General features: G+C 47.5%; 1 protein-coding gene across 2 annotated transcripts in view; it reads right to left on the reverse strand.

Annotated features, from left to right (window-relative positions):
- Window positions 1–20,227, reverse strand: part of VAMP4 (vesicle associated membrane protein 4) — a 53,236-nt gene that overhangs the window by 12,099 nt on the left and 20,910 nt on the right. For both annotated transcript variants that reach the window (XM_029618116.1, XM_029618117.1), the window contains exons 3-4: window positions 11,438–11,481; window positions 10,105–10,155 (exon numbers count right to left, since the gene is read on the reverse strand). In XM_029618116.1, the coding sequence (XP_029473976.1) occupies window positions 10,105–10,155; window positions 11,438–11,481 (95 nt within the window). The remainder of the gene's footprint in view (window positions 1–10,104; window positions 10,156–11,437; window positions 11,482–20,227) is intronic.

Genomic DNA, 20,227 nt, shown 5'->3' on the forward strand with positions numbered 1-20,227 from the left:
TCTCATACAATGCGGGCAATGGTGGCCTACATCAATCGTCAGGGCGGAATCAGGAGCGCCCAGTGGCGACGGAGGCTCGGTTCTTGATACACTGGGCGGAGCAGCAGCCATAGCTGCCCTCTCACATAGCCGGAGTGGACAATGTCCATGCAGATTTTCTCAGCCGTCACCAGTTGGATCCGGGGGGAGGAGTGGGAACTCTCTGATGACGCCTTTCATCTTCTGTGCAACCGGTGGTCCAGACCGGCCATGGACCTGATGGCGATGTATGACAATGCCAAGGCTCCCGGTTGTTTCAGCAGGTGGCGGAAACCGGGGGCAGAAGGAGTAGACGCGCTGGTCCTCCCCTGGCCAAAGGACATACTGTTGTATGTTTTCCCACCGTGGCCGTTGGTCGGAAAGGTTCTACGCCGCATTGAGGGGCACGCAGGCAGGGTGATTCTTGTGGCTCCGGAGTGGCCGAGGCGCCCATGGTTTGCGGACCTCTTGAATCTAGCAGTAGAACGGTCCACTGAGGTTTCGTCCGTCTCCGACTATATGCGTCAGGGGCCCCCGTTTATTTCGCAGAAGGCAGTTGGCTTTTGCCTAGCAGCATGGCTTATGAAAAGCATAGCTTGAGGAGTAAGGGTTTCTCAAATGTGGTGGTGACCACGCTCTTACGTTCCCATAAAACTTCTACCTCTATGGCGTATGTTTGAGTTTGGGGAGTGTTTGAGTCCTGGTGCATAGACCACCACGTACAGCTGTCCAGGGCGTCAATTCTGGAGGTCCTTGATTTTTTACAGGCAGGCTTACCCAGGGGGTTGGCCTTCAATTCTTTGCGGGTGCAGGTGGCGGGCCCTTGGCTGTTTTCAAAGAAAGGTGCAAGGGGTTGTGCTAGCCTCTCATCCGGACGTGGCCCGTTTCTTAAGAGGAGCTAAGCATCTACGACCTCCGGTCCGGAGCCCTTGTCCCTCGTGGAAGTTGAATTTGGTGCTGCGAGCACTTTGTAAATGCCCCTTTTCAGCCATTCAAGCGAGTGACCCTGAAGGATCTGACTTTGGTTTTTATGGTGGCTATTTCTTCTGCGAGGCGGGTGTCCGAGCTACAGGCCTTATCCTGCAGGATTTCTGAGGCAGGAGTTTCCTTAAGAACAGTTCCCTCCTTTCTTCCGAAGGTGGTATCCTCTTTTCATTTGAACCAGTCCGTGGAACAGGTTTAAATTCTTCATCTCCAGAGTCTAGAGATTTACGGAAGTTGGACGTGAAGAGAGAGTGTTGTTGCGTTACGTGGAGGTGCCGAACTGTTTCCAACTCTCGGATCATCTTTTCGTGCTGTGGAATGGACCCAAAAAAGGGGCAGAAGGCTTCCAGGGCCACGATCGCACGCTGGTTGAAGGAGGCTATAGTGTTGGCTTACCTGGTGGTTCTGGGTTGTCCAATTCCGTCTGCTCTTAAGGCTCACTCTACTCTGTCACAGGCAGCTTCTTGGGCTGAATGTCAGCAGGTGTCGCCACAGGAAATTTGTAGGGCGGCTACCTGGAAGTCTCCGCATACCTTTGCCAGACATTATCGACTGGATGTCTGGACCCAGAGCCCGGGTTCTTTTGGAGCCAGTTGGGGGGGGGGGGGGGGGGGGGAATGAAGAGTCCGCTTGCTGATCAATTTTTCTGCAAGTTTTGCTGACTGCCCCCTTTTTAGGGAAAGGTCTTGGGCATGTTTCATTCATTCATGAAGTTTCAGGTTGTTTTCATCTCCTCTGCTCTTCAGGGGGAAGTGGTTTTCTGGTTGCCGTTATGGTTATATAATTTCTGCTTGGGTACTGAATTATACTGGCAGACACTAGGTGGCACCTCAGGGGTATAGGACAGAGTCCGCAAAGTCTTGTTCTGTCTCCATCTGCTGGTGGGGAGGCAAAACCCAGCTGCCTTGGACTGATCCGTGGTACTACAGGAACGAAAATTAGCAGGTAAGAACCAATTTTCCTATAAGAGTGGCCAAGTTAAAACATTTTTTAAAATCTCACAAGTTGAGACAAAAAACAAACACCTCTGTTTTAGGTTTCTTAAGTATTTTAATACTTCTTGGATGCTTTTGACAACAAAAGAAGAAAAAATATTACAATTTAGACATCAATGAAAAGGACCCAAGAGGGTGAACAAGCCTCTCACACTCCAGGATACACTGCACGTGATGTCCCAAGTAAAGCCCCAGAGGAGGTGGATGTGAACATCAGGTATAGGCAGGGGAATACAGGAGATCGATTAATGGTTTTACTGAAATATTGGGAGAAGGGAGAGTATAAAATATTCCTCCCTATACTGGTGTTGGCACATCATGAAAGGAAAATTGGTTTCATACCTGCTAATTTCGTTCCTGGAATACTACAGATCAGTCCAGACAAGTGGGACTACCCGCAGATGGAGTCAGAGAACAAAACTGAGATACTGCTACATAATAGAGTGCCACCTGCAGCTTCTTCAGTATTGACCTGAACTCAAGCCAAGATGCATCCCCAAAACCCCTCTCTCGAGCAAACAGGGAAAACTACAGGGTTGGAAACCCCTAAAACTGGAGCCCTATACACTCCCATAAACCCAAATTTGAAAAAAGAGCCCCAAACAATGTTCAGAGCTGCCCAGACATGTGGAAAGGCAAAAACTTGAACAACCAGTTGGAAAAAAAAAACAACAAAAAAAAACAGTCTTTTGGCAGTGATGGGGTGGATCCCTAGACCGATCTGTATATTACAGAAATGAAAATTAGCAGGAAAGAACCAAATTTTCCTTTCCTGAACATATCTAGATCAGTCCAGACAAGTGGAATGTTCCAAAGTACCCCTACACTGGGCAGGAACCCGAAAGACCTGCACGTAGATCACTCTCACCAAAGGACACCTCTTCCTGTGCACTCACATTCAATCAGGAATGACTGGTGAAAATATGCAGCGAGGACCACACCACAGCTCTACAAATTCGAGGCAACAGCAACTGACATTCCACCCAGGAAGTCGCCAGCGACCTTGAGGGATGTGCCTTCCCCCCTGCTAGAATGACAGCTTTTACAAATATAGGCCATGCAAATAGCCTCTTTCAGCCATCAGGAAATGGTAGCGTTAGAGGCTTTATCTCCCTTCATCATGCCCTCATACAGGACAAAAAGGTGATTCAACCGCCAGAAATTATTCGTCCCCTCCAGACAACGCAGCAGAATTCTCCTCACATCCAAAAGATGCAGCTTCCTGTCCCGAGGGGAATCCTTAGACCACTCCAAATTAAGACTCCAATCTGGGCATAATTTTTGACCGGAGGCTGCAAATGCTTGGCCCCCTTTAAGAACCGAACCTCATCCGGATGAGAGGCCAAAAGACCTTCCTCACCATTTGCCCTTAAGAGAGCCCAAAGCTAACACCTGCACACGAAGGGAATTATAGGCTAGACTCTTAGACAAGCCCTGTTACAAAAATTCCCAAGATGTAAGGAACATCCACTAACCGGGGATCTACTCACTTCTGAAGGCACCATGACTCAAACGTCTTTCAGACCCTAACATATGCCAAGGAAGTGCAAGGTCGACGAGCATGGAAAAGCGTAGAAATAACCTGCTCCGCATAACCTCAGGCACAGCTGCCGCCTCTCAAAAGCCAAGCTGTGAGATAAAAGATATCCTCCCAATCCGAAAATATGGGACCTTGACACGGCAAACCCGGCAGGTGAGCCAGCCGAAGGGGGTCCCACCACCATCAAATGAACCAGATCCGTGAACCAGGGACGCAGAAGCCACTCTGGAGCTACCAGCACCACGAACCCGGGATGCGCCTCAGAACCCAACCGACCAGAGGCCAGGAAGGAAACATGTACAGCAAGATCCCCAACGGTCACGGGCACATAAGAGCATCCAGGCCCACTGAGCTGACCTCTCTTCTGCAACTGCAGAACCTCTCCGTCTTTGCATTGACCCATGACGCCATGAGAATCACCTGGCACAATGTGATTCCAAGCTTTGTGGGACAAATCCCATTCCCCCAGGTCCAGTTGTTACCTGAGAAAATCTGCCTGCACGTTTTCCGCACCATGTGAATCTGCTATGCCCTGGAGATGGTGCTCTGCCCACATGAACAAACTTCGCACTTCCAGAGCTACCACTCCACTCTTCGTTCCGCCTTGACATAGAAACATAGAAATGATGGCAGAAGAAGATCAAACGGCCCATCCAGTCTGCCCAGTAAGCTTTCACACTTATTTTTTCTCATACTTATCTGTTATTCTTGGCCCTTATTAGTAACTTTTTGGTTCTAGTTATCTTCCACCACCGCCACTGATGTAGAGAGCAGTGCTGGAGCTGCATCAAAATGAAGAATCACGCTTAATTGGTTAGGGGTAGTAACCGCCGCAATAAGCAAGCTACTCCCACGCTTATTTGTTTACCCAGACTGTGCAATTCATTCCTTGTTGGTTATCTGAATATAAATCTTTTCTTCATGCCCCTCTGCCGTTGAAGCAGAGAGCTATGCTGGATATGCATTAAAAGTGAAGTAACAGGCTTATTTAGTTTGGTGTAGTAACCGCCGCAACAAGCAAGCTACTCCCCCGCTTTTTTGTGAATGCAAATCCTTTTTTCCCACATTTCCTCTTGCTGTTGAAGCATAGAGCAATGTTGGAGTCGCATTAACCTGTGTATGTTTATTGAATAAGGATATTAATCACCAGGTAGTAGCTGGCATTCCCGCAAGTCACTCCCATGCCTCTTCTCTTCATTCACATCCTCTAGACTTTATGGATCTACTGTGTTTATCCCATGCCCCTTTGAAATCCTTCATAGTTTTGGTCTTCACCACTTCCTCCGGAAGGGCATTCCAGGCATCCACCACCCTCTCCGTGAAGAAATACTTCCTGACATTGGTTCTCAGTCTTCCTCCCTGGAGTTTTAAATCGTGACCCCTGGTTCTGCTGATTTTTTTCCAACAGAAAAGGTTTGTCGTTGACTTTGACGGTTGATGTATGCCAATGTTGCATTGTCAGAAAACACCCGAACCAACTGTCCCCTGATCAAGGGAAGACAGACCTGCAGGGCTCGATGAACCGTCCTTGTCTCGACTGATGGACCAGACTTTCTCCCCTGGTAACCAAAAGCCCCGAGTCACCTGAACCAAGCACACCGTCGCCACTCCCCCCCCCCAACCCATAAGACTGGCATCCAAGTTAACCACCCTCCAATCTGGGGGTTCCAGATCTATTCCTTCTCCAGATTGCGCAGAGACAGCCACCAAGAGAGGATGGACCTGGATTCTCACAGAAGGAACAAAGGCAGATGATATTGTTCCGACAAAGGATTCCACCTGGACAACACTGCATGCTGCAGAGGCCTCATATGCGCAAACACCCATGGAACCAAATCCAACGTGGATGCCATGGAACCAAGCACTTGCAAGTAATCCTAGACTGTTGGTAACGGAAGATGAAGCAGGTGCGTCACCTATGCCTGCAACTTCCTCACTCGGTCCTTCGACAAGAACACCCTGCCCTTCCGCACAGTTTTGCAAGCTTCCATCTTCCCAATTATTGACTATTGTAATAGTCTTTATTTGGGAATTCCTTCTTCTTCTCTTCGTTCCCTACAGTTACTTTTAAACTCAGCCTCTAGACTCATTTCTGGCCTAATGAGGTGTGATCATATTACTCCAACTCTAGCAGATTTGCACTGGCTACCAATCAAAGAGAGGATAAAGTACAAAGTAGGAATGCTAGTTTTAAGCTGTTGGACCAACGCAATTTTAAAATTTTGTTTTATTACAGAGTTATATTATTTATTTGTTTTTATTGGTTTTATTTGATTTCAGTTTTGCTATGTGCTGTTTTAATTTGTTTTTATAATCATTTTATATGATTATGTAAAGATGTTCGTCTAGGCCTTTTGTGTTACACAATCCAGAAATTCAAATAAATGTAAATGAAGAGGGCCCTCAGATACTCCAAGAATTGGGATAGCACCAGGTGGCTCTTTGCTGTATTGATGACTCAACCCAGTGACTGCAAGATGTTCATAACTCGCTGGAGCAACCTCTCACATTCCTCCTCTGCCCGAATGAGCCAATTGTCCAAGGACAGGTGACCCAGAACTCCTTCCTTGCACAGAGCAGTTGCCACCACCACCATCACCTTGATGAAAGTTCATGGCGCTGTCGCCAATTCGAATGGGAGAGCTTGAAACTGAAAATGCTGACCTAGCACCATGAACCAAAGAAACGACTGATGGGCCATCTGAATCGGGATATGAAGATATGCCTCCGTCAAATCCAGGGATGCCAGAAATTCTCCTTTGCGGACAGTCACTGCCATCATGTGCATCTCCAGTCGAAACCGCGGCACCCGAAGCGCCCTGTTCACCTTCTGCAAATCGAGAATGGAATGAAACGTGCCCTCCTTCTTGGGAACCATGAAGTAAATGGAGTATCTGCCCTAATCTTGCTCCTCCTGCGGCATGGGCACTATGGCATGTAAATCCAGCAAACTTTGGAGAGTCCCCCACACAGCTCTCACTTGCTGCGAGAGACTCCAGAAAGGCCTCCCTGACCGGACACAAAAACTTTAGAGTGTAGCCATCTCTTACTACCTCTAGCATCCAGTCTGAGGTAATCTTGGCCTATTCTTCGTAAAGCTGGACTATCTGCCCCCTATTGCTTCTACGTAGGAGTGGATGGCTGGCTTCATTGCACAGACTTTCCACCACTGGCCCCTTGACCGGCACTAGCTCTGGAGGTCTCTGCAGATTCCACGAAAGGACTGCTGGTGGCCGCTGGCCGGCTTCGCCGACGTATTGGGGCTGGCCCTGCCTGACCGAAACCTACACAAATCCCTAAACCATATTCGAGTTGGGAAGACCTTCTTATTGGCCCACTTATCCTCAGGCAGCCTGTTCCCCTTTGATTCCCCCAACATCTTCATCAGTTGATCCAAATCCTCCCCGAAAAGAAGCTTCCCTTTGAAAGGGAGATTACACAGCTGGTCCTTAGACCACATGTCTGCCAACCAATTGCGCAACCACAGACATCTGCAGGCCGCTGCTACCACCGAGACCATACTCCTGGCCGACGTACAAACCAAATCATACAAAGCATCAGCTACACAAGCCACCCCATCTTCTAAACGAGATGACTGCAGGACGCTATCCCCTATGGAAGCCTGATCCTGTGCCTTCTGCACCAGACACAGACAGGTCCTCTGCATCAAGCTGGCACAGTGGCAGCCCAGAGACTCAACGCGGAAACCTCAAACATCCACTTCAAGTGAATCTCCAACTTGTGGGCCTGTGCATCCTTCAGAGCCGCAGAACCCACCAGGATGGTCGCTGTCTTAGTGACCGCCAAAACTGTGGCATCCATCTTTGGAACCCGCAGGAGCTCCACAGTCTCTTCTATCAGGGGATAAAGCTTCACCATAGTTCTGCTCACTTTGAGGGCCCCACCACCCGGAAAATCCCACCCCCCGGTTTACCAACTTCCTGATCTTTTTAGCTAAGGGAAAAGCACTCTGAGGGCCCCTCAGCACATTCAGGACTGGATTCACGCACTCTATACAACTCCTCGAGTCACCTTAACCCCCAATTCCTCCAACACCTGGACCACTCAAGGATCAGCCCCCTTCAGTACCAGAAAGTCATCCGGATCCGGGTCATCCTTAGCCACATCCAGGTCCGCCCCCAGTGTCAGCATCATGTCCGGGTCCACCACTTACTGGACCAAAGGGTTATCTTGCGGATCATCTGAATCCCCCTCATCCCCATGGTCCACTTCAGACTCTGCATGACGCAGTGCCAGACAATGCAGCGGGTCCCCGAGCCCTCCTAGACTTCTTCGGCGCGGAGAGGACGAGCCCTTCTCTCGCCCACTTTCCTTCTGTCCCCTTCCTTGCCAGGAAGGCTTTATCAACAGAACCACAAATTCCAGCGAAAAGTCTTCTGGCCCATCAGTCCCCTGCTCCAGCTGTCCTCGGAATCCTCTTTATCAGGGTCCTCCTGATCCACAAGATAAGAAGGGGGAGTCTCTGGGCTCCCTCACAGTGAAGGGCTCCAGCATGCGGCCCCCCCGCAGTTCCACCTGCATGATGGGGTCCCCCAGACCCCTTGGCCATAGTCATAGGACACCAGCCCCGGAGGCTCGTTCCCCCCACTTCGCGCCCAAAGGACCCCTCCTCTCTGGAAGCGCAACTAGTGCAGAGGAAGTGGGGATTTAAGTGTGCAGACCACAACCCACATGCGCGGCATACCTCCGTGCGCAGTTTCGGCTCCATCCCACGTGTTCCCGCATCGATGACCACCACGCGGTCTCCAAAGCCAACCAGCCTTAAACACCAGGCCCGCACCGCCTAATCACATCGTGCTGACCCCGGCGCATGGGAAAGAAGCTGGCTACCAATGTGGGAAAAAAATGCCATTCGCCAGTCAGGCGGCACACGGGAAGCTAACTCGGCCGCGCCAACTGCCACTGCACCTCAGGACCGGCCGCTAACGTTCCTCCCCCGGGATATCAATGAGACTGGCGCATCACCTCCCCTTTGTCGGCTGAGGCTGGCAGCTCCCGCTGCCAAATGGCTCCTGCACTGCTCCAGGCCATGCCTTTTGCCTCCCAGCTCTCAAGCTGTTTCCTGCCTCTCCTCTTATGTATTTAAATTTATTTATTTACTAACTTTACAGGCAAGAAAATCACAGCAAAAAGCAACCATGGGTACTTCCCTGAATCTGGGGCCTTGCAGACAGGAGCCTCTGAGGTCTTGAGGGAATCATTCCCCTGACTATCAAGACCTCTGGCACAATGAGGGATGGTCCACTAAGGAACCTAACACCTCAGGGAGCTTCTTCTGAATCCTCTTAACTTTCGGCTCTAAAATTTTATTTTTTTTTTAATCTCAGACTGCAGGGTTGTACATCTATCATCCGCTGGAGTCACAGACATACTGAAGAGGCTGCAGGTGGCACTCTCTGTTACGTAGCAGTACCTCAATGTTTTGTTCTCTGATTCCATCTGCTGATATGGATGCAAAACCCACTTGTCTGGACTGATCTGGGTATGTTCAGGAAATGTCCAATATTCAACTAACTCTACTATAATCCTCAACCAGATCGTATCTCCATCTGCCTGTGACTTGCACCTGTTGAGCAATTACCTGCTGCAGTCGACAGATAACATTTAAAAAACTGGACCACCCTCTGATACTCTAGGAAATATCATTGCCTCATAGTCCTGGTCTAATAAATCACCAGGCTAAGAGCAAAGCAAAGTTGCTCATCAGAAACAGCTGTTCTCAAAGGACAGCAGGACGTCAGTGCTCACAAGTGAAGATATGATCCAATGAAGCCCAGCCTGGAATGTTTATGTCAATGTTTCTAGAACTTTTTTTTTTGTGACTGTGCCTCAGTTGGCACGTGTAGCTTATCAGGGGCCCCCTTCAGTCTTGTTCCTTAGCTTAAATACAGAGAAGCTAACTCCAATGGGGAGGCAGGCAGGTTCTGTAAGGATTGACATCTGGAACAGGTAGGCCACTTTGATTTCTCAGAGGACAAGCAGGATGGCAGGCCCCACAAGTGAGGAATCTCTAGCTACAGACTACCCTGAATGAAAATATGGGGAACACCACACTGCCAACAGGCACAACTGGGTTTGTAGTGAACAGGCCTTTTCTTCTTCCATATTTTCCTAAGAGGGGCAACCTGGAGCAAAAAACAACAGGCCCTAGGAGGAAATACTCCCTTAAGTACATGAGAAAAAGCAAGCGTTTTGAATTTGGGCAGAATCATGTGACTGATTACAGTCAGGAACAGTGAGGGGCAACTTTATCACCACCTGAGGTTGTTGCATTGTGCCAGAGCCTCACCCAGATTTCAACTGCAACAGCTGACCAGATAATAAAAAGAAGGCAGAAAGTGTCTTTTTTATTTGAAGATTAAAATGCCTTGGGACATTTTCTAAGTAAAATGTGTTCCAAGGATTTCAGCAGACTGACAATACCTCTCCTGTCTTCCGACCTAGCGATTTCATATTATGTGGAGCTTCAGGCAGTGCTGCAGAAATTATCAGAACAGAAGCCTGGAGAGGGGGTAAAATGCTCCAGATCATCTCTGGAAAACTTACTGTCTGATCTTGTCATTCTTGTGGCTGAATTTTGGTCCTGAAGGCCCCCTCCTGCAAGCAGAGTAAAGTCAGCAGGTCAGTATAAAGTGCCAGTGCACTGACACACACACTGCTAGCTCCTTGCTTCCTCCTGCCACCATCTACCACTGCATTACCCCTGCAATAACCCTTACATCTTCCACGTATTCTTTTCATCTCTACACAGACTGAGAGCAGGGAAGTGCATGACCTATTGTAACCTTGTGCTGTTTGTCCGCCTGATCCCTGTACGACTTACTTTCAGGCTGATGCAAGACTGTGCACTGACTGGACGCGATATGGATGTGCGTCCATAACCTCCGATGCAAGACGGGGGTTACTGCGTCCAAAACGCGCGTAGGTAATAGCGCTCATCATATGTAAATTCATGTTGATGAGGCTATAACCTATTTCTCCCCCGATTCAAAAAGTGTGTGCCCAATGCGCACATTTTAATCCGCGAAAATTAATGGAGCAGGCGTTAACATAAATTTAGACATTTTATATCTTGTCATTCCAAATAAAGATCACAATGGTTTACAAGAAGTAACATTCATACTATCAATCAACATTAATGACAGACCACGGAGGTAGCATTCATGAACAGGGATTATGATGACTGATGAAATGTTCTAATACAGGTTAATTATGGATCTAGCACAGAAGTTATAATTAACAAATTTTACACTGTCTTAAGATACTTCCATTCTCTCGTTAATTTATTGCTCATTCTTCAATTATCTTGTCCTTGTTATTGTACTTCAGTTCTTGAGGACCCCCAAAAAATTAGAGAAGAGAGCAGAAAATGCTTCTTTTCTGTTCCTTTTTCAATTCCTCTGACTTAATACCGTTGCGATATTAAACTGGAGGAACCAAAATAGGAGCATTAAAAAAAAAAAAAAAAAAAAAAGAGAAAAGTCGTGCGCTGGCGGTGAGGTTAGGAAAAGGGAAAGCTGAGTTAACGCGCGTCCATTTACCTACCTGCGCGAGGCAGCGCTGGGGGTGCACAATTTCCCCTAGCGCCTCCTTTTTATTGCGGCACCCAATTTAAACATTAAATCAGGCACCCGGGAGAGGTGGATCGGCGCTGATATTTGTATCGGTCTGTCTGTGGGGTCCTGTGGGTTATGTAGAAGTAAAATCAGGAAGAAACAGAAAGGTTCTGTGCAAGTCAGTCTGCTAATGACCAGCAGCGCCTGCAAGAAGAGTGCGCGAGTACCAGCTCCCGGACCGTGCATCTTCACACCAGGGCCACTTAGTCAATGCGTTCATCTTGTCTCAATAGCGAAACACAAGTGCATGAAAACAAACTCACAAGAAAAAGTCTTCTTCATCAGAATCATCTTCCAAAAGATTTCTCTGTGAAAAAATGAGAAGAGATATTATTCATGTTCAAGTAAAAATGCCACTGCAATCAGGATCTCCTACAGGTCCTGATCTCTTTCACGAGGGGTCTGTCTGTCTATACACACGCACTAATCAACACTAGTTTTAAAAAAAAAGAGACCACCTCCATGCTTTTCTCTAAGACCAGGCTCACTGTGATTATATAGTCTGGGATATTTTGTACTGCAATTATTTAGCTTTAGCTGCTTTGTTAAAGGTTGTGATCTGCTTTACTTGGTATTATAAAGGCACAATAGAAGTTTGAAGTTAAATTAAGGGATGACCCACATTGCCTTGCAGAAAACTGAGGGAAGATTCTGCAGTAAACAGCATGAAAATCTGAAGCCAAACCTGTGGTATGTCCATAGCTGAAAACATGCAAGGCCTCTTCCATAGATGTCTAACATTACATTCTCTATACTTCCTGTAAGCACGATCTATGTTACGTTACTGCTTAATATTATTTAAATTCAAAGGCATGGGGGTAACGGCACAGAACAGCAGCTACCACCATGATCAACTTGCTGGGCAGACTGGATGGACCAATTTGGCCTTTATCTGCTGTCATTACTACGTCAAATCCCCAATGGACAACCTTACTTCACCAGTCCATGCTCATCCTGTATTTATTATATTAAAATAAATTCACAAAATTCTAAACAATGATCATCAAGGTCTTAACACCCTAAACATAATCCCTCAATATCCTCCAAGAAACCTACACTCTAATAACTCAGGTTACCTAAATATTCCCCCTATCAAAGATGTACATCTGGTAACCACAAGAGAAAGAGCCTTTTCAATTGCCTCACCTAAACTTTGGAACACCCGACCTAAAGTCCTGAGAACCCAACACGACCTAAAAACATTCAAAAAAGACTTAAAAAAACACTAATGTTCTGCAAATTCTACACTGACCCTCAGACGTCTGATCATCCCAACTCTCAACTGAACTCGCATCTATAATCCTCTTATTACCTGCTCTCCACCCTGAACCTGCATACCCTCCCCATCCAACCTAATAATGCTCTCTGGACTTGCTATGCTTATTTCTGATATTGTTCATATTGTTTTTTTTTATTATTGCACAACTGCTAAGAAAAATGCACACTTTGTAAAGCGTTATGAAGGCTGTGCCGAATGACGGAATATAAAACTCAACAAATAAATAAATACAATCCTATTCTAGCTTCAACTTCTTCTGTCCAGGCATTTAAGTTCATTAATGCTTTCAGGCAAGTTTCCTCCTCCCCCCACAAAAGACAGAAAGGATTTTTGCACCAGTTTGAGAAGATCCTGTTTAGTCTGCCTGAAAGAGACGGTTTTAGCCAAAAAAAAAAAAAAAGAAATTCCTTCAAAAATTGGAAGAAAGATCCAGCTGGAGAAAAAAAGGATAAGCACTGGCAAGTTAAATGGAGAATAGTGATAAGAGAAGCTAAAGAAGGATTTGAAAAGAAGTTGGTTGTAGAGGCAAAAACTCATAATACAAACTTTAAAAACATGTGCGAAGCAGGAAGCCTGGGAGGGGGTGGATGGACAGTTAGATGATCGAGGGGTTAAAGGGGCCATCACAGAAAGACTAAATGAATTCTTTGCTTGGATGTTTAGGAGAAACCCGATCCAGAGACAGTTTTCAACTGTGATGATGCAAACGAACCGAACCAAATCAAGGTGGACCTGGAAGATGCACTAGGCCAGAGAAGAAAATTGCCCAGACCAGATAGCAAACACCCCCCGAGTTCTGAAAAAATGAAGTTTCAGAGCTATTACTCGTAATTTGTAAGCTGACACAATACCAACACAGTATCACCAACATTAACAAAGATAGTGAACCTATCACTAGAGGAAGGAATCATGCCAGATAGTCTAAAAGGGCAATTGTTAAAACCAATCCTAAAAAAGAAAAAAACAGCGACCCGCTTAACCTGTGCAATTACAGACCAGTATCAAACCTACCACTAATCGCAAAACTAATTGAAAAAACTATACAAAAGCAAGTAGCGGAACACTTAGATAATAACATCTTGTATCCATCACAGCACGGCTTTAGAAAACACTATAGCACTGAAACACTCCTGCTAGCACTAACAGACAACATCACGAGAGGATTCGACAACGGCAAACATTATATCTTAGTAATGCTGGACCTCTCAGCAGCATTTGATACTGTAAATCATGAAATCCTTTTAAATAGACTAAATGAAATAGGGTTAAGTAACACAACTCTCAAATGGTTTAGATCATATCTAAGCGACAGATATTGGATAAATTCTTGGAGGAGAAGTCCATTACCTGCTATTAAGTTCATTAGAGAATAGCCACTGCCATTAGCAATGGTAACGTGGAATAGACTTAGTTTTTGGGTTCTTGCCAGGTTCTTATGGCCTGGATTGGCCACTGTTGGAAACAGGATGCTGGGCTTGATGGACCCTTGGTCTGACCCAGTATGGCATTTTCTTATGTTCTTATTTCCAAGTTCAAATCAAAGACACAATGTCAGAGAAAATACACTTGCAAACAGGGGTTCCACAGGGGTCAGCTCTATCTGCTACCCTCTTCAACATATACCTACTACCATTGTGCCACCTACTAGCCGGTCTAGGAATAACACACTATATATACGCTGACGACATTCAGCTAATACTACCCATAGATGAAAACTATTGAAAAAACACTACACTTAGCCAATATGTACCCTCGATATCATAAAACTACTAAACCAAATGGAGCTAGTAATCAATATTGAAAAAACAGAATTCCTACACTTAGAACGCAAAAAGAATGAGATCATCCAAAAGACATTCACAATCAAAAACATCCAAAAAATAAAACTAGCAGAGAAAGTATGGAACCTAGGAGTTATAATCTATTCTGAACTAAGCCTAAAACAACATATATCATTAAAGTGAGAGAGGGATACTCCAAACTCATGGTTCTCAGAAGACTCAAACCACTGCTAAAGACTACAAAACTTTCGTTCAGTGCTACAAGCATTGATTTTTGCAAGCACCGACTACTGCAATACCTTACTACTAGGTCTACCATACACATCACTTAGACCATTACAAATTCTACAAAACACTGCAGCAAGAATTTTGACAGGAAAAAGTAAAAAAGACCACATCACAGAAACCCTAGCCGAGTTACACTGGCTCCCAATTGAACAAAGAGTTCAATACAAAACACTTTGCACCATACATAAATTAATACACAATGAAAAAGCAGAGTGGCTCAACACAGCCCTCCGCGTTCACGTACCAAACAGAAATCTAAGATCAGCTAACAAAGCACTTCTTACAATTCCATCAATAAAAACAGCAAGACTCACACAAGTAAGAGAAAGAGCTCTATCGCTGACAGGACCCATACTATGGAACACCATGCCTTTAGAATTAAGGTTACAAAGAGACAACAAATCCTTTCGAAAAAACCTAAAAACCTGCAGGTCGATACAGTAAGGCCACATTAGAAAGAGTGCGGCAGTGCCGGGTGCACCCTCGTTCCCTGCACGCACAGTCCTGCTCACATACCGCTCCATACTCTATTTAAATTGCTTGCAAATGCAAGCCGCGTCTGCGAAGCGTTAGGCGAAGGGTTAGGCCTGCGCAACCCATTTTACTGTATAGGCGCTTAATACAGTGCCTATACAGTATCCTGGGTGCGCTGGTACCTGTCATTTCAACTGACATTTGAAATGACAGGCACCAGGAAGTGGATGGTTCCCCCCCTCCCGAAGCAAGGCGCAGGTGAAAATTAAAACAAAAGTGTAAAAAAAGTAAACTTACTGGCGGGAGCCGGCGAGCGCATGTTCGAGGCGGGAGCGAGTTCATCGAGGCGGTAGCCGGCGGGCGGATGGGCGCACGTTCATCCAGCCGTGGCAGGCGCGCGTTTATCCAGGCAGAGGCAGTGGGAGCCGGCGGGCAGGCGTGCGTTCATCCAGGTTGCAGCGGCGGGAGCGCGTTCATCCAGGCGGAGGGAGCCGGCGGCGAAAGCGGCCTCCAGCAACCCCCGCCGGCAGTGAATGAATGCACGCCCATGTACGCCCGTGCAATTTCGGCGCTCAAGGCGTGACGTCACGACGTTTGACGTCACGGCACGTGACGTCGGCGTTCTCTAATTTATTTATTTAACAGCTTTTAATATACCGGTGTTCGTGCGAGCACATCACGCCGGTTTACAACAAACTTGAGAAAGGAGGAAATTACAAAAAACAGGGAGTGGGAGATGGAGCAGGAGCGAAAAAGGGGGGAGAAGGTAAAGGAGGAAAGATAGCAGCTGAGAAAGGTAAAAGGAACTTAGCATTATTTACGAGAGACTACTTAACGAGGGTTAAACATTGTCGCAAAATTACAGCGGTTAATGAAGAATGTATGGATTATATAGAGGATATATATGGTATCTTAGTTACAGCAGTTAAGGCAGATTATGAGAGGTAACTTATTTAACATTTAAACAAATATATATATAAAAGCTTATTTACAGCGGTTATAGCAGGTAATAAATAACTAATTTTAACTTTTAAAAAACGAGAGTGGTACAGGTTGTAAGGTAACTGAGGTGCGATAAGGTGTATGGTGGGGGGGGGGGGGGGGTTGGTTTCGGGGTAGGCCTGTCTGAAGAGCCAGGTCTCGATGCCTTTTTTGAAATTGGGTAGTGAGGGTTCAAGACGGAGGTATGTAGGGAGGGAGTTCCAGAGGGCGGGGCCTGCGATGGTGAAGGCTCTTTCTCTGGTGGTGGTGAGGCGGGCTGTTTTGAGGGGGGGGGGGTGTGTGGAGGGTGCCTGTGGAGGTGGATCTTGTCTGGCGGGTTGAGAGGTGGTAGTGGGGCATTTCCTTGAGCCAGAGGGAGTTGTTTTTGTAGAGAATGTTGTGAAGAATAGTTAGGGTCCTATATTGGGCGTGGAACTGGATGGGGAGCCAGTGTAGGTCTACTAGGATGGGTGTAATGTGTTCTCGTCTGCGTGTGTTTGTAAGGATACGTGCCATGGCATTCTGGAGGGTTTGAAGTGGTTTGATGGTGGAGTATGGAAGGCCTAGTAGGAGGGCGTTGCAGTAGTCCACTTTGGAGAAAATGGTGGACTGTAGGACTAATCTGAAGTCTTGGGTGTGGAGTAAAGGCTTGAGCTTTTTAAGGATCTGGAGTTTGTAGAAGCCTGCTTTAAGAAGGGACTTGATGTGTGGCTTGAAATTCAGGTGTTGGTCAAGTGTGACTCCCAGGTCTCTTATGGAGGGGGCGTAGTGTGGGAGAGATGTTGGGGGGCGGTGGTGTGGTGGAGGAGTCGTGTTCAGGTTGCTTGGATATGAAGAGTAATTCGGTTTTGGATGCATTCAGAGCAAGGTGAAGATCGGTTAGTAGGGAGTTGATGGTGACTAGGCAGGATTCCCAGAAAAGGATGGTTTCCTTGAGTGTTTTCTGAATGGGTATGAGGATTTGTACATCATCAGCGTATAGGAAGAAGTCCAGGCCTAGGTTAGAGAGTAAGCTGCAGAGGGGGAGGAGGTATATATTGAAGAGAAGTCCAGGCAGAGGGGGAGGAGGTATATATTGAAGAGAAGTCCAGGCCTAGGTTAGAGAGTAAGTTGCAGAGGGGGAGGAGGTATATATTGAAGAGGGTGGAGGATAGGGAGGATCCCTGGGGGACGCCTTGTCTGAGGGGAACGTGACAGGATTCCCAGTTATCTAGCTTTATAAGGTATTCTCTGTTTGTAAGGTAAGAGGTGAGCCAGTCTAGTGCTGTGTCGGCAACGCCTATCTCTGTCAAGCGTGTGATAAGGATTTGATGATTGACAGTGTTAAAGGCTGCCGATATATCTAGTAGTGCCAGTAGGAAAGAATTTCCTTGGTCTAGTCCAATGAGAATGGTATCATTAATGGCTAAGAGGAGATTCTCGATGTTTCGGCCTTTCCGAAATCCAAATTGTGAGGGGTGCAGGAGGTTGTGGTCCTCGAGGTAGTCAGTGAGCTGGGAGTTGACTACTTTCTCGAGGACTTTTGCTAGGAAAGGAAGGTTGGAGATGGGCCGATAGCCTGCAGGGTCAGAAGGGTCAAGGGAGGGTTTTCACAACGGCGAGTTTGAGGGGATCTGGAACTTTGCCGAAAGTGAGGGAGCAGTTAATGATGTTAGCTAGGGGTTTGGCGATGGTGGTGGGTATGGAGATGAGGGTTTTGGAGGGGACTGCGTCTGAGAAGTGTGTGGCCGGTTTCATTTTTTTGAGGATGGTCTCAATTTCAAGCGTAGAGGTGGGGTCGAAAGATCTGATACAGGTGCTATTGTGTTTTGGGGAGGGGGAGGTAGACTTGGGGTTGTGGGGGAAGCGTAGGAGGATACTAGAAATTTTGTGCTGGAAGTATTTGGCCAGATCCTCGCATCTTTCCTTGGAATTTTCTTCAATGGTAGCGGGGTGAGGGGTCTTGGTGAGTTCAGTGACGTAGGAAAAGAGGGCGTTGGCGTTGAATTGTAGGTCATGAATTTTTGATGCGTGGAAGTCCCTTTTGGCAATGATGGTGGCTTGCCGGTAGCTGTGCAGCGATTGTTTATATACTGCTTTGTGTTGGGGGGAGGGATGGCGGCGCCACAGTCGTTCTTTTGATCTGACGTCCTGTTTCTGGATTTGAAGCTCGTTGGTGTACCAGGGGTTTTTTTTTGTTTTGTATGAGGGGGATTTCTTTATGTATCACGGGGCAGAGTTTATTGGCTATTGATTTGGTAATATGATTCCAGGAGTGAAGGGCTGCATCTGGGTTTGAGAGGTCAAGGTTCTCAACAGCTTTGTCGAGTGCTGTGGTTATGCTTTCTGATGAGCAGGGTTTATGGAAGGATATAGTTTTCTTTTGGGTTGGTGAAATCTTGGCGGGGGAGGTGAGATGGATTTGGGTATTGATGATGAAGTGGTTGGACCAGGGTATGGGGGTTGTTGAAGGGGTGAAGGGTGCAGATAGATGGGAGTTGATAAATAGGAGGTTGAGGGTGTGCCCTGCCTTATGAGTGGGGGAAGTGATGAGCTGTTTGAAACCTAGGGCTTCGAAAGTGGTTAGGAGGGTTTCGCAAGCGGGGGTGCGGGGCGTGGAGTCCACATGAAGATTGAAGTCTCCGAGGATTACTGTGGGGGAGTCTGTTTTGAGGTTGTCTGCAATAAATTCAATGAGGGGGGAGGAGTCGTGTTCGAGTAGGTTGGGAGGGGCGTAAATGAGGCATATCTGAAGGGTGGGTGATTTGAAGAGACCGATTTCTAGCTTGGGGGGGGGGGGGGGCAGATGGGTTGGAGTTTGAGGTTCAGGTGCTTTTTTGCGGCCAGGAGTAAACCACCACCTCTCTTTTTTGGTCTTGGGATGGAGAAAATGTCGTACAATTTTTCGGGGAGCTGATTGAGATAGACATGGTCGGATTCTTTGAGCCATGATTCAGTAATAGCAAAAAGGTCAGGGTAATCATCCGTGAGCAGGTCATAGATGATTGGGGCTTTTTTGAGAATGGATTGTGCATTGAGGAGGGTTAGTGGCTAGTCCAAGGAATTGGGTGAGGTCAAGATGGGAACTAGTGAGCTCTGAGGGTTAGCTATGCGAAGAGGGGGTGCGCAAGGTTTGCGCGAGTGAGGGAAAAATAGGGTGGGGATAGACTGAATGCACATGTCTGGTGTGGTGAGGCAGAGAGGGTAGGGTGGGCCTCTTGCAGATAGAGTCTCTGGCGTCTCTGATGTGTAGGGAAATTAGACTGGTCTGAGTATAGAGAGGGCGAGTATACATCAAGGCAGTGGTAGAGCATACAGAAGTAAGCACATAACAATACAGGTAATCTGAAAATAGCAGGTTTTTTTGTAAAGTTCTTGTAAAGTTGGGCTCAGGGGCGGCTTGGATTAATTGTATGCTGAGATCTGGCATGAGAGGTATAAGGAGAAAAGTGAGGTCCAAAACCTGCGTGCAGCGTTGTTGTGGGTCCTGTGCTGGCGGTCCGTTGTGAATGTGAATTGCTGAGGGGGTATTCAGTGCCTTTTTACTCACTGAGCGCCGAAATTGCACGGGTGTCCACAGGCGTGCATTCATTCACTGCCGGCGGGGGTTGCTGGAGACCACTTTCGCCGCCGGCTCCCTCCGCCTGGACGAACGTGCGCCTGCCCGCCAGCTCCCACCGCCGCCTGGACAAACGCGCGCCCGCCGGCTCCCACCGCCGCCTGGACAAACGCGCGCCCGCCGGCTCCCACCGCCACGACGAACGCACGCCCGCCGGCTCCCGCCGCCTGGATGAACGCGCGCCCACCCGCCTGCTCCCGCGACAAACGCACGCCCGCCGGCTCCTGCCGCCTGGATGAACGCGCGCCCACCCGCCCGCTCCCGCCTCAATGACAGCCCGCCAGATGAACGCCCGCCCGCCGGCTCAGTCGAGCACATCTTCGTCTGCACCGAATGATAAATAGCGCCAGAGCAAAAACAAGCAGGTCGTCCATGGTGCAGTCCGGTACGTAGCTGTTCGAACACCACACTAACGCCAGGTAGAGGGTAGGCGGTAAACTAACAGGTTAAGGACGCGGCAAAATAGCAGGTTAGAAAGGAGATAATCGGAGCGCGCGTCACAGTATCGGAGGAAATAGCTAATTCGTTCATTAACATATCATATACATGCCGGGTGCGGAAAGGGTTACGAGTCGGTTTCAAGAAGCGCGAAACTGAAGACTGTATCGCAGGATCGCCTTACGCGTCCTAATTGTGCGCCCACAGCGAGTTA

Source organism: Rhinatrema bivittatum, chromosome 10 (assembly GCF_901001135.1).
Source record: "Rhinatrema bivittatum chromosome 10, aRhiBiv1.1, whole genome shotgun sequence".
Lineage (NCBI taxonomy): Eukaryota > Metazoa > Chordata > Amphibia > Gymnophiona > Rhinatrematidae > Rhinatrema > Rhinatrema bivittatum.